Source organism: Diaphorina citri, unplaced genomic scaffold (genome assembly GCF_000475195.1).
Source record: "Diaphorina citri unplaced genomic scaffold, Diaci psyllid genome assembly version 1.1 scaffold1283, whole genome shotgun sequence".
Classification (NCBI taxonomy): Eukaryota; Metazoa; Arthropoda; class Insecta; order Hemiptera; family Psyllidae; genus Diaphorina; species Diaphorina citri.
In genome coordinates this window covers 104995-118481 of record NW_007378712.1, presented here as the reverse complement: position 1 = coordinate 118481, position 13487 = coordinate 104995, and the positions used below count along the sequence as shown (strand labels likewise).

Sequence of the window (13487 nt, the reverse complement as noted above, 5' to 3'; positions counted from 1 at the left end):
CGGACCGATGGCATGTCAACATGGGAGCTGAAGATCAGATGGTGAGTTGTGATGGGCTAGGTGGGTTCAAATGGTGACGTAAAGAGAATAGAAAAAAATCTGATTTTGGTACAAGATGAATAATGGAAATTTAGCAAAAAAAAAGACTGATTAAGGTAGTTAGGTAGTTATACCTAATAGGAATATAATTTGAAAAGAATACTCGTCAGAGACCAAAACGGGATATCCAGTGACTTACTTGTAAACCATGTGATAACCGCAAGGCTACGAGGTGAGGGTCTGTCAGACTCAAGTCTTGTATGAACAAAATTGTTCTATTGTACTATCTATTATTGTATTTTTGGTCTGATACCAGGTAGGTGTGTTGCCATGTTTTATTTGTCAAACATGAGTCATGTATACATTTCATTTTCTGAGTCTAATCACCTGTCAATTTGACAGGGAGTCCCAACATCTCACACATTTCACGCATACTCATTTGCATTTTGATTGCATAAAAGAGATTAATGAATCCGCTTTCAATGTATTTGGAGATCTAAAAATAAATTTCTAGTTTTGATTCAATAGAATTCCCCTTCCCTCAGCTATATTACGTTATACAATATATTATGAACATACTCTTGTGTGTTATTGAGTTATACTTACCTATGTATTATTAAGTTATACCTACATACTCGTACTATTGCGATATACATACATATTTATTAGTCCTCCACTGAGAGAAGTCTGTGAATTATTTTTAATGAGATTGCTTTATTTACTTAATTTTAGTATTGTACTATAAATACTTCTATCATATAGATTTTTCTCTCAACTATAGGAGCTCTCTACATTTTATTGTACAGTATGGGCGTGTAGTGAGAACCTGATGGGTACTACATTTCAACACCTCAATAGTTAAATAACTAATGACATGACATGTTTGTATACAGGACAATTCAGAAATCCGTACAAATACTATCAGTACCCATTATAGGTAGCGAAATGAAGGGTCTCCTGTAACTTGTAACGTACATTTACATTAATTATGTAAAGTTTATTTTACTCGGAAAATTGTAAAAGTGGGACGGACCGATGGATAGCCCCCGTAAAAAAAGTGTCACTCATCGATGCTAACATACAAGTAGGTACATTACTTAATTATTCTCACGAGGCCAAGTCTACTGCAAAATCCAAGTACAGCTCCAAAAAAAGAAACACCTCTACGAGGAATTGAACGCTAGATCTTCGACTTGTAAGTCCAGTGCGATAGAACTGAGTTGCGGTTTTAGGATTCCCTTATCCCTTCTAGTGCAGCTGCAGGTTCCTAGCAGTAATCTGAAGTTGTGTCCAAACATAGTCGACCGGCCGTCGATTGACGAGGTGAATCTATGTTGTTGAGGTGTGGACGGTTTAGTCGACATCTATCGATGTCAATCGACCATGTGTGGACACACCTCAAGGAAAACTTTAGGTCCATTAGTTACTACCATGCTAGTCATTCATTATCACTCTGTATTAAACATGTGACTTGTTATTTACATAATGTTAATACCCAGTAGGTGATTTAAGTCTAGATCCAGCCAGTCCCCTTACCTGCTGTCCTTCACCTTCAGTTTCTGTTGATAGTAAATTTGAAAGTGGATGATTTTTTGCCGTGTTTTTAGTTATGGTTTAAAGATTAATTTTAAATTAATTGAAGGAGAATAGAATTATTCTCTTTTGATCAATCCCATAGTCTGAGGTGCTTAAATATTATTCAGGGGTAAAATTAAAAAAATTCTAAAAATTCTTGGAGCGTTATCGGCTACATAAAAATTGGTAGTCAATGGCGAAATAGTTTCAGTTGGTTTGAAACTTAAAACCTCTTGAAAATCACATCTATGACAAAACCAAGAGACAAATAAACAGATATCATGCAAGGAATTCCCCCTGTAATTCTTTGATGACGTAAAAAGCAGATGATTATTGCATATGATTAAAATTTCAATTTTTTTAATGACTTGACACAATTAATGGTTTGTAAACAACTCTATACCTAGAATTATTATTTTCATCACTAGTCCATTTATATTCAAATTTTTAACCCTTCTAGACCTTTCAAACAAATGTTTTCTGAAAGCAATTTACCACTTAGTAAGTACATAGTAGAGTAGGTATTCAAGGTAGATAAATGAAAGAATTTGTGCACCGCCAAATTGTGGTTTAAGTGTTTACTGATAAAGAAGACTATTAACCGTGAAAACCCTATCATGGTTTTTACGTCAACATGTTTACCGAGCCAGAAATCATTTCCGAAAGTGTAAGTGCTATTTAAAGAAACGTTAAATAATAAGTAGGTATAGGTATGTACTATGTACGTCTTCTTCGGTAGGAAAAGAATTACAAGTAACTAGAAAAAACATAATACCTACCCAGGTAGGTAGGTATATTGTTTTCAACTTCTCTAGAAATGGTACTTAAGTTCGTATTGAAAAACAGAGAATAGTGTAGTTTGAATTGATAGAATTCATGCCTAACATTTTCCGTCTCTAGAATTGGTACTTAAGTTCGTATTGAAAAACAGAGAATAGTGTAGTTTGAATTGATAGAATTCATGCCTAACATTTTCCGTTCTATTTTCCGGTCTTTCGCAGGAGGTGTACGGATACAAGAGAGACAAAGTTCGTACTTCAGTGTCCTGGCTCCTGATAGTCCTGTCTGGAGGCAGTTTGCGGCTTGTATTTCACTGGTGGCCCCAGCTTATGCTCTACGCTACACATCGACAGTGTCCTCTGGATTTCGCCGAAAAAGTGCTACTCGTGGTAAGTGAATTTCGTTTGAAAAGTCCACAGGAAATTCGTCCAAAAAGTCCATGGGAATTTCGTTAGAAAAGTCCTCAGGAACTTCGTTAGAAAAGTCCACAGGAATTTCGTTAGAAAAGACCACTGGAATTTCGCTAGAAAAGTAGTACCCCATTTGTAATGTGGTAAGAGGCCTCTCTTGTAGTTTTTCCCCCCCGAAGTATCAAGTTTCCACCAAAGAGGGGTTGGGAAAACTCAGTTTTGTGAAGGGTGTTTAGTGAGGGGGGTTTTACCCTCCATTCGGCGAAATAAACACGTTGATTCATATGGGATTTATTGTTCCTAGAACGTACTGATTCATGCTTTATTATGTCCACCAATTCACGTGTGGAGGTCGGCTTATTGGCATTATCAGCCACATAACATGTTCCTTGTATTCTTTGTCTTATGGCCCCAGCTTATGCTCTACGCTACACATCGACAGTGTCCTCTGGATTTCGCCGAAAAAGTGCTACTCGTGGTAAGTGAATTTCGTTAGAAAAGTCCACAGGAAATTCGTTCAAAAAGTCCATAGGAATTTCGTTCAAAAAGTCCATAGGAATTTCGTTCAAAAAGTCCATAGGAATTTGTTCAAAAAGTCTATAGGAATTTCGTTAGAAAAGTCCTCAGGAACTTCGTTATAAAAGTCCACAAATGCTTTATTATGTCCACCAATTCACGTGTGGAGGTCGGCTTATTGGCATTATCAGCCACATAACATGTTCCTTGTATTCTTTGTCTTGAAACAATATGTTCCTTGTATTCCTAGCATTGAGACATTGCCATTGAGTTCAATCCTGGATCAATCCGGGTATTATAAATAGTACGAGTACTTGATCTTCAATCATTAGGGAGAATGGCCTAGTGGTCAAGTTCCTTGGTATTTGACAACAACTTTAGTCATTAAGTACCTATCAATCCTGTTGTGTAGCCTTGTAGCCAGCCTAGCACGAAGGTCGTGGGTTCGAAATCTGCCCGTGGAGAAGTTTATCCTAAACGGAAAGGGTTCGTTTTCGGAACGACGGGCTTTCTCCTTGTCCTTCTTTTCTCGTCGATTGCGGGACCATGGGACCTCCGTTCTTAAGGTGTGTCCATTTGTCCTCCTTGTATTCCTAGCATTGAGACATTGCCATTGAGTTCAATCCGGGTATTATAAATAGTACTTGATCTTCAATCATTAGGGAGAATGTCCTAGTGGTCAAGTTCCTTGGTATTTGACAACAACTTTAGTCATTAAGTACCTATCAATCCTGTTGTATAGCCTTGTAGCCAGCCTAGTTAGCTTGGTTCGAACCCACGAAGGTCGTGGGTTCGAAATCTGCCCGTGGAGAACTTTATCCTAAACGGAAAGGGTTCGTTGTCGGAACGACGGGCTTTCTCTTATCGTGTCCTTCTTTTCTCGTCGATTGCGGGACCATGGGACCTCCGTTCTTAAGGTGTGTCCATTTGTCAAAATCGACACCGTCAATAGGTTCACATCTTCACTTTGTCGATCAACCATCAATCGATTGTCGATCGACGGGGTCGACTATGTATCCCGATCAGAAGCAGCAGCTTGTGCAGACACTGCAGAGTCTGGGATATTGTGTGGGTGAGTGTCACTGTAACTGCCCTGGAATATGGGGAAAGCTAAGGAAAGTTGAAGAAAAGAAATTATTACCCCGTCGCTGATGTAGCCCTAAATAGTTTTTTTCCAGCGACTTTGGCCGAAATGTAAAGTCCTGAGAAATGCCAACTCGTTTTGAGCTCTTTCAAAATTTTGGCCCTAAATGGCCGAACTGAGCTACCTGTGGCTGAAGGTAAAGTCCTGAACAATATTGGGAGATGTGAGCAGAAGTTTCCATTATGTTCACATGTGAATAACTTCTGAACACTTAAGAAATTCCTGTACATCAAAGTCATGTTTTTGTGAACTTTACACCTCTTTTCCTAACTTCACTACTCTTCTTCTCCTCAGCAATGTGTGGTGATGGTGCTAACGACTGTGGTGCATTGAAGGCGGCCCATACCGGCATATCTCTATCCGAAGCCGAGAGCTCTGTAGCTTCTCCCTTCACGTCCCGTGAGCCCAACATAGAGTGCGTGGTGCGTGTTATACGAGAAGGTATGTCATCTGAGAAGAAAGAGAAGAAATGGGACTTGAGTCCTAGCATAAGTAGTGTAGTGCTTTGTTTAAACTAAAAGGCTCATCTCAATTAAAAGTTGGATTTAATACAAACTGCATCAAAATTTTGTAATGGCTTTTTTTTATAGAGGGAACTTGTAACTACTAAGGTCAGGCGGGGAACGACATTTATGCTTAACACAATTAAATTCCTTTTATACAATATGTAAGTATTCCATTCTAATCTTTTTTTTTAAGAAGTTTGACAGAGGACTGCTATGGTCTTATCGTCCCGAAATCAAAGAGAGAAGGAAGACAGGATAGGAGAAAGCCAGCCGCAGGTTTGACAGAGGGAACTGTAACTACTATAGTCTTATCGTCCCGAAATCGAAGAGAGAAGGAAGACAGGATAGGAGAAAGCCAGCCGTTTCGAGAACGAACATTATCCCATCAGGATAAAATCCGTCCCGGGCGGGAATCGAACCCGCGGCCTAGCGCTTACAAGGCAGACGCGCCACCCACATTATCCCATCAGGATAAAATCCGCCCCGGGCGGGAATCGAACCCGCGGCCTAGCGCTTACAAGGCAGACACATCATTATCACGTCCTTCGCTTTCCTCATCGGAAAAACCGATAGCTTCGATGGTAAGTCAAGCTTGTTCACTCGAGAGCATATCATACCCCAGAATTCTAGGGCAATGTATGACTTGGCGCGGTGAACTTTGAAATGGAAGAGAGAAGGAAGACAGGATGGGAGAAAGGCAGCCGTTCCGAGAACGAACATTATCCGTTCAGTATAAGCCCCGGGCGGGAATCCAACCCGCGGCCTAGCGCTTACAAGGCAGACGCGCTACCAACCAGGTTGGCACCTAAAATTCCTTTTCCTGATAGTCAAAATTATGGTTCGCTTCGCTTGAAAATATGTGATGGATTCCTGGTATTCAAAAATTAGGTTGGCTTCCCTTGAAAAAATGGGTTGGATTTTTTTTTTTTTTTTTTTTTTTTTTTTTTTTTTTTTAAGGAATAGCAAGTCGTGAGTCTAAATAAAATAAAACACTTAATATCTAGGATACTGCTGGGGAAAAGAGACTCCTTGGTTCTCTTCGAGCAGTATAAATAAGTGCCCACCTTCTACCAACTCTGTATCTCTTTTACCTTCATACCATTTATATGAAGTTTCCATGTGCTGTTCGATATGTCAATAAGTGGAGACTTGAAAAAATAAATTAAAATTACTCTCTACTACAAGGATTTCTCTGAGGGAATTGTAACAACGGAGGTAACTTATCGTCCCGAAATCGAAGTTAGAAGGAGGAGAGGGTAGGAAAAAGCCAGCCGGTCCGAGAAGAATGTTGGCCCAGGGCGGGAATCGAACCCATGACCTAGCGCTTACAAGGTGCGCTACCTTCTCAGCTAACTAGGCTGGAATCATTAACTAGGCTGGAATCATTTCAAGGTCTTTCCTCTCTAACTTGTTCCAGGATAAGAACGATTTCGAGATCGGAGTGATTCGTCAGTTTCCTTTCAGTTCTACACTGCAGCGTATGAGTGTTATCACGAGAACGCTCGGAATCATTTCAAGGTCTTTCCTCTCTAACTTGTTCCAGGATAAGAACGATTTCGAGATCGGAGTGATTCGTCAGTTTCCGTTCAGTTCTACACTGCAGCGTATGAGTGTTATCACGAGAACGCTGGGAGAAAATCATTTCAACGTGTTCTGCAAAGGTTCCCCCGAGATGATGCACAGTCTATGTCTTCCGGAATCAGGTAAAAATCTCTTGAAAGTCTTCCTTATTTTTTACTTATTATGTACTTTGAAAATAGCTGCAGCATGAGACTCGTGTGGTCTGTGTCGTAACGCGCCCATTCTGTAGCATGTCCATCTTAAAGGCGATAATAAAGTGTTCTGCAAAGGTTCCCCCGAGATGATGCACAGTCTATGTCTTCCGGAATCAGGTAAAAATCTCTTGAAAGTCTTCCTTATTTTTTTACTTATTATGTACTTTAAAAATAGCTGCAGCATGAGACTCGCGTAACGCGCCCATTCTGTAGTATGTCCATCTTAAAGGCGATAATAAAGTAAGAGACAATACTTCCCATTTACGTGCTGGGTAAACAAGAGAACACCAGAAAATAAAGGCTTAAACTGTAAAAACAATCAATTGATACCACGATTATCTATTCCATACAGTGCAGTGCTTTCACCAACCTCAGTGGTTAACGTGTTGGACTTTGGATCTGGAGGTTGGTGATTTCTCTGCTTGTCCTACCTTCCAGGTCCTCTGGTAGCTCGCCCCCCACAGACATCCCTGGTGTCTCTAGCCCCTGTCGTATCTCTGCTGGGACAACTCTTCCTGGTCATGATCACTCAGATTGCCAGCTTCTACATTGTTCATCTGTTCCCTTGGTTTACGCCCTACGTGAAGAACGACGATACGAATGAGAGCTACGAGAACTACGCGGTGTTCACACTGTCCAGCTTGCAGTATGTGATTTTGGCGGTGATATTCAGCAAGGGACCCCCGTAGCTTCTCCCTTCACGTCCCGTGAGCCCAACATAGAGTGCGTGGTGCGTGTTATACGAGAAGGTATGTCATCTGAGAGGAAATGGGACTTGAGTCCTAGCATCTCTGTAGCTTCTCCCTTCACGTCCCGTGAGCCCAACATAGAGTGCGTGGTGCGTGTTATACGAGAAGGTATGTCATCTGAGAGGAAAGTAGTGTAGTGCTTTGTTTAAACTAAAAGGCTCAATTGAAAGTTGCATTTAATACAAACTGCATCAAAATTTTGTAATGGCTGTTATTGCCATGTTTTTTTTTTTTTCTTTCTTTCTTTTGATAGGGGGAACTGTAACTACTAAGGTCTTATCGTCCAGAAATCGAAGAGAGAAGAAAAACAGGATTAGGGAAAGCCAGCCGTTCCGAGAACGAATATCATTCGTCTAGCCATGTGCCATGTTTGATTGGCTCGTCTGAACCAAAGTCAACCATTGTGAGGACTTGAGCTTGTTCTTTAATATCAGAGAGAACCCTTTGAAAAGCTGCCAGCTAGCTAAGCCGTTCTCCTCCCTGTTCATAGTGCCACAGCTAGACTAAAATTCGTTCTTTTTAGCCCTAAACCTTTGAAAAGCTGCCAGCTAGCTAAGCCGTTCTCCTCCCTGTTCATAGTGCCACAGCTAGACTAAAATTCGTTCTTTTTAGCCCTAACGTTAGCCCTTTTCCGAGTGAAAACTATAGTTCCCTGAACCATTTTTCCTACCCAGGTCGTGCTGCTTTGGTGACTTCGTTCGGTATATTCAAATACATGGCGGCCTATTCTCTCACTCAGTTCATTTCGGTCATGATCCTGTACAATATCGATTGCAATTTGACCGACATTGAGTTTCTCTATGTGGACTTGTTCATTATCACGTCCTTCGCTTTCCTCATCGGAAAAACCGATAGCTTCGATGGTAAGTCAAGCTTGTTCACTCGAGAGCATATCATACCTTAGAATTCTAGCGCAATGTATGACTTGGCGCGGTGAACTTTGAAATGGAAGAAATTATGGTTTGCTTCGCTTGAAAATATGTGATAGAATGTAGGTACGTTTTTTTATTCGTAATATTTTCTGTCTTCCAAACGTATATTATAGCTTTTCTTGGGGTATTCACATTTACTCCCAGGTATGTATTTTTTGAACAAATTAATGAGACGGTATTTAGGAAACAATTTGGGTTTATTGGCCTCTTGTCTGATTTGGATGAACTCATGACTATCAGCTGGTTGAGGGTAATGAACTCATGACTATCAGCTGGTTGAGGGTAATGAAAGTGTGTGTACTCATCATGTATTAGCTAGACCTTTCGAACCTTTTCAGCCGTACCTGTCAGGACTATCTGATAGTGAGTGCTCATCAGGTGTACCTGTCAGGTATAGTGATTGGCTGGCCTAAGGCCCCCTTGGCTTAATAGTGAATTGAAACCTCCAAGAAATAAAGTTCAGTATCTCCAAGTTGAGAGTAAAATTAATGATTTTCCTCATGTCCAGGCTAAGGAAACACAAACGATGGAGGAAACCCTACTTGAACGTCGAGTCTGAATTGAAACACGACAAAACCTGGCCGCCCCTGTGTTCGGAATTCCTCGTCACCCCTGATCTGCTGGCTATCCCCTCCCCATCTCATAGTGTACTGTCCGCCACTGTCACGCTCATCCCGCAACAGTTGAACAACTACGCGTCTGTACGAGGTGAGATCTGAAAGAAATTCTGTATTTATAAGTCTCCACACATAGTCGACGGTCGTCGTCGGTTGTTTTTTTCCCCCTAAATTGGAAGCATTGTGTCTCTTCTCGTCCATCTGATGAGAGGCATAGGCATACTACGACACAGACCACATACGTCTAATGTAGCTGTTGTTTTGTTCTAAATATAGAAGGTTCGTTCTCGAAACGGGTGGTTTTCTCCCATCCTATCTTCTCTGTTCGCTTTTGGGACGACAAGAACTCTAGTTAATTTGGCTTTCCCTCTGGCATCAGGTAACAAGCACATGAGTACCATGAACGGGAACGCCACAGTACCACGCCGTCATCCTCAACAGATGGTGACTCAGAACGGTGCCGTTACCAAGACAACAAGCCCCGCCCCTTTCACTATTTCCACGCCCAACATTCATCAGCAGCACCAATCAGAGACGAGCAGCATGGATACATCCCGGTCCAATTCTAACTATCAAACCCCCGCCGGCAGTCTGTACATAGAACCAGATGTACTCAACTCTTGACTATTTCTACGCTTAGATTTGAGGTAAGAGAAGAGAAAAAATGGATATTCCCACCCATTTCCCGATTTTGAATATTTGGACCTACTGCAATACTTGCCATTACCTTGTATAGGTTCCCTATAAAAGAAAGTAAAAATAGCGAAGGAACGTATTCAATTAACCATAGTAAGTAATCTAAATCTTGTGATTTTTTTTTTTTTTTTTTTTTTTTTTCTTTTTTTTGGGATCTCTTGAGATTCCAGCGATTTTGTGAGATACCTACTTACGTCAATGGAAGAACATTACCCTGTTTTTGCCTTTGATAACACGTGTAGGTACATTTTTGAGCTCCTCTTAATGCCCTGGTGTATGTTTCTGTTTCAGAATGGTAGACACAAATATCCTGCACATTCCAGATAAATTCACTCTGTTCCTGCGATACTTGGTATTGACACTCAATCTGATGCAAATTTATTACGAGAATGTTGTCTTTTGAAAAAAAGTTTTATAACCTCCGCCAGTTTAGGTTTTTTTTTTACACACAGTCATGGTTGTTATAGTAACCCAGCAAGTTAACTCAAGCTAAACGCTGTGATAATTTTAGTTTTTACAGAGAAATTTTTCCCTCTAAGAAATTCCTCTTTATGGGAAAAGTTATCGTGCATATCTAACTATGTTTCATTCCATACGAGAACAAATATACATGTTAGGTGCACAACTACGTCAAGCAAATTGAATTTTAAACCATTTAAAAATACGTTTTCACAGTTTTGATTTCAGATTTGGATTTCTCGCAATATTTTATTTGGGATTCGACCTCCCATTCAAAATAATTAGTTTAGGTTTCTTAGTGAAGACTGTTTCCTACTTTTCAGTTATTGGTTTGATATGATAGTAGTTTTTCATTAGTTAGTAATTAACTTAAATATATTGAAATATAAGAAGTAAATTGTTAAATTTAGCTAGCGTGGTGTAGTCAACATAGATTTAAATTTTCGTTGTAGGAGATAAATATTCTCCTCTGAAGAAATAATGGTGATTAGTAAATATCTTTGAAAATGTTTAAGGTATCCAGTTAACAATTTATGTAATGTATTTATATCGAACTCGATTATATTCTGTTAGATAAAACATTTTTTCAAGTCATACATAGGATATAAGTTAGTATCCTGCTACTCATTGGCACATTCGTCAACATACCAATCTTTTAATTCAATCTCCAGCCCGAGCATTTCACTGAATGCTTGGCAAGTAAACGAAGTGTTCGTTTTCAATAATTCAATCTCCAGCCCGAGCATTTCACTGAATGCTTGGCAAGTAAACGAAGTGTTCGTTTTCAATTATGTTGAACGATAGTGTAAATGAATCTTGGTAGTAAAAAAATTGTTCCTTATATAATAAGTAACCTCGCGTGCATTTTATTTGAAGACTTTACATTGTGTTCGTCGCCTAATGTACTTACTATTGAATGTATGTACTTATGTATTGACTATTGGTTTATACATGTTTAGGATGTGTGTGAAAAAATGAAATTTCAAGATTAAGTTAAAAGAAGCAATAGTACAGCAATAGTAGAAGAAGCGGATTCCTATTAACCATTATACAGTACTTGCTGTTCAAATTTTTTGAGTCTTATAAGAAGCACACCAAAATGAGATTTCTTCCTGGGTTCACAGTCATGTTTTCGTTAGTTTGAACTTTATTTAAATGAACGTCTTAAATGATTGAATCATTGGAATCCCGATTTCTCTTTGAGTCATCCACTGGGCGTTATTCAAACTAGTGAAATAGTGAGTGTGGTCTTAGGACATCATACGACAAATTTTAGAATGTAGGTACGTTTTTTTATTCGTAATATTTTCTGTCTTCCAAACGTATATTATAGCTTTTCTTGGGGTATTCACATTTACTCCCGGGTATGTATTTTTTGAACAAATAATGAGACGGTATTTAGGAAACAATTTGGGTTTATTGGCCTCTTATCTGATTTGGACGGGATTTGATCTCATACCTTTCCAACTGAATAGCTTACAAGATCCTAATCTTGAGATTCTTATGAACTCATTATTCCATTCCTTGCCAACGCCTTTGTAATCAAAACTACCTACATCTCAATTCCAATGCCAGAATCAAGAAACTCGAAATAAATTACCTTCTTGATGTACCTTCTTATTTTTATATTTCAACATTTTCAACGTTGTACTTTTTTGAGTACATAATATTTAACTTAGATTTTAGATTATAATAATAGTATTATTAACAGATTTTAGATTGTATTGGTATTATTAACGCTAGTATTGTTATGTAGGCAATAATATATATATAGTTATTTATTATTACAATTATTTTACCGTTTTATCATTTTCTCCTAATTAAAATTAACAGATTTTAGATTGTATTGGTATTATTAACGCTAGTATTGTTATGTAGGCAATAATATATATATAGTTATTTATTATTACAATTTATTTTACCGTTTTATCATTTTCTCCTAATTAAATAGCTCAATTAACCCGTGAGTACACGCACATAGGGAAAAAATCTCACACGCTCGGCAAAAACGGTAGAACTTGTTCAATATTGGCCCTAACCTGTCGGGACCTAGGGTAGCTGTTAATTATATGGTTATCTAGATGTAACCACAGTCCATTGACCTATTTTCAATTCCAGTTGCCCGTAACGTGGCGGAAAGTTCGAAGCAAAAACTGAATGTGAGATTTTTTTTTCATCACGCGTGTACTGACGTAACTTTTTTTCTCGCTTTTAGTCCGTCCTTCCTTTATCATTACAATAGTAATAAAAAGGTATATGCTGGGACGGACTGTTGTATTCGCTTCGGTGTCGTCTGTCTGTCAACTTACTATTGAATGTATGTACTTATGTATTGACTATTGGTTTATACATGTTTAGGATGTGTGTGAAAAAATGAAATTTCAAGATTAAGTTAAAAGAAGCAATAGTACAGCAATAGTAGAAGAAGCGGATTCCTATTAACCATTATACAGTACTTGCTGTTCAAATTTTTTGAGTCTTATAAGAAGCACACCAAAATGAGATTTCTTCCTGGGTTCACAGTCATGTTTTCGTTAGTTTGAACTTTATTTAAATGAACGTCTTAAATGATTGAATCATTGGAATCCCGATTTCTCTTTGAGTCATCCACTGGGCGTTATTCAAACTAGTGAAATAGTGAGTGTGGTCTTAGGACATCATACGACAAATTTTAGAATGTAGGTACGTTTTTTTATTCGTAATATTTTCTGTCTTCCAAACGTATATTATAGCTTTTCTTGGGGTATTCACATTTACTCCCAGGTATGTCGATCAACATCGATTCACAATAAATTCACATCGATCGACAGCCGTCAACTATGTGTGAACACACCTTTAGAGGATAAAAAATGCTATCTTTTTAGAAGTACCTAGTAGGTATGTACAACCTACACCTCTGGTACTGTTAAGTACATTGATTTTACTATCCTTCTTCTGGGTTTCGAACCACAGTCACACAGTTTCTTTATAAACTCAATCAACAATGCACTATGAAAAACAAATTCAGTGAAAACTCAAAAGTACCACACGCCACTGGTGCACACAAGTACTACACGCCACTGGTGCGAACAAGGAAAATCAGAATCTAAAAATAGAACTTGTGGGAAAGTAAAATTTGAAAGTTTCTCAGGCACCCTTGCTAGCTACCTACCTGCTGAATTTGGTTTAAAGCCGACTCCACACTTTTTGATTTTGGTTTTATGCATAGCTTTGAAAATAGAAAGTAGAAAGTAGTGCTGAATTTGGTTTAAAGCCGACTCCACACTTTTTGATTTTGGTTTTATGCATA

General features: G+C 38.7%; 3 protein-coding genes across 3 annotated transcripts; all 3 read left to right on the top strand.

Annotated features, from left to right (window-relative positions):
* The first annotated feature begins 16 nt into the window (after nucleotides 1-16).
* Nucleotides 17-3576, top strand: LOC103515139 (probable cation-transporting ATPase 13A5). Its single transcript, XM_008480062.1, has 4 exons — nucleotides 17-41; nucleotides 2616-2783; nucleotides 3220-3282; nucleotides 3571-3576. Exons 1-4 carry the CDS (start codon nucleotides 21-23, stop codon nucleotides 3574-3576), a joined length of 258 nt encoding a protein of 85 aa, XP_008478284.1. The 5' UTR covers nucleotides 17-20.
* A 755-nt stretch (nucleotides 3577-4331) lies between these two features.
* Nucleotides 4332-8398, top strand: LOC113469902 (probable cation-transporting ATPase W08D2.5). The gene is made up of 3 exons (XM_026827918.1): nucleotides 4332-4392; nucleotides 4759-4905; nucleotides 8169-8398. Exons 1-3 carry the CDS (start codon nucleotides 4332-4334, stop codon nucleotides 8396-8398), a joined length of 438 nt encoding a protein of 145 aa, XP_026683719.1.
* A 513-nt stretch (nucleotides 8399-8911) lies between these two features.
* On the top strand, nucleotides 8912-10867 carry LOC103515138. Its single transcript, XM_026827931.1, has 3 exons — nucleotides 8912-9134; nucleotides 9423-9690; nucleotides 10031-10867. The coding sequence occupies exons 1-2, from the start codon at nucleotides 8915-8917 to the stop codon at nucleotides 9665-9667; spliced, it is 465 nt and encodes a 154-aa protein (XP_026683732.1). The 5' UTR covers nucleotides 8912-8914; the 3' UTR covers nucleotides 9668-9690; nucleotides 10031-10867.
* The last annotated feature ends 2620 nt before the right edge of the window (nucleotides 10868-13487 follow it).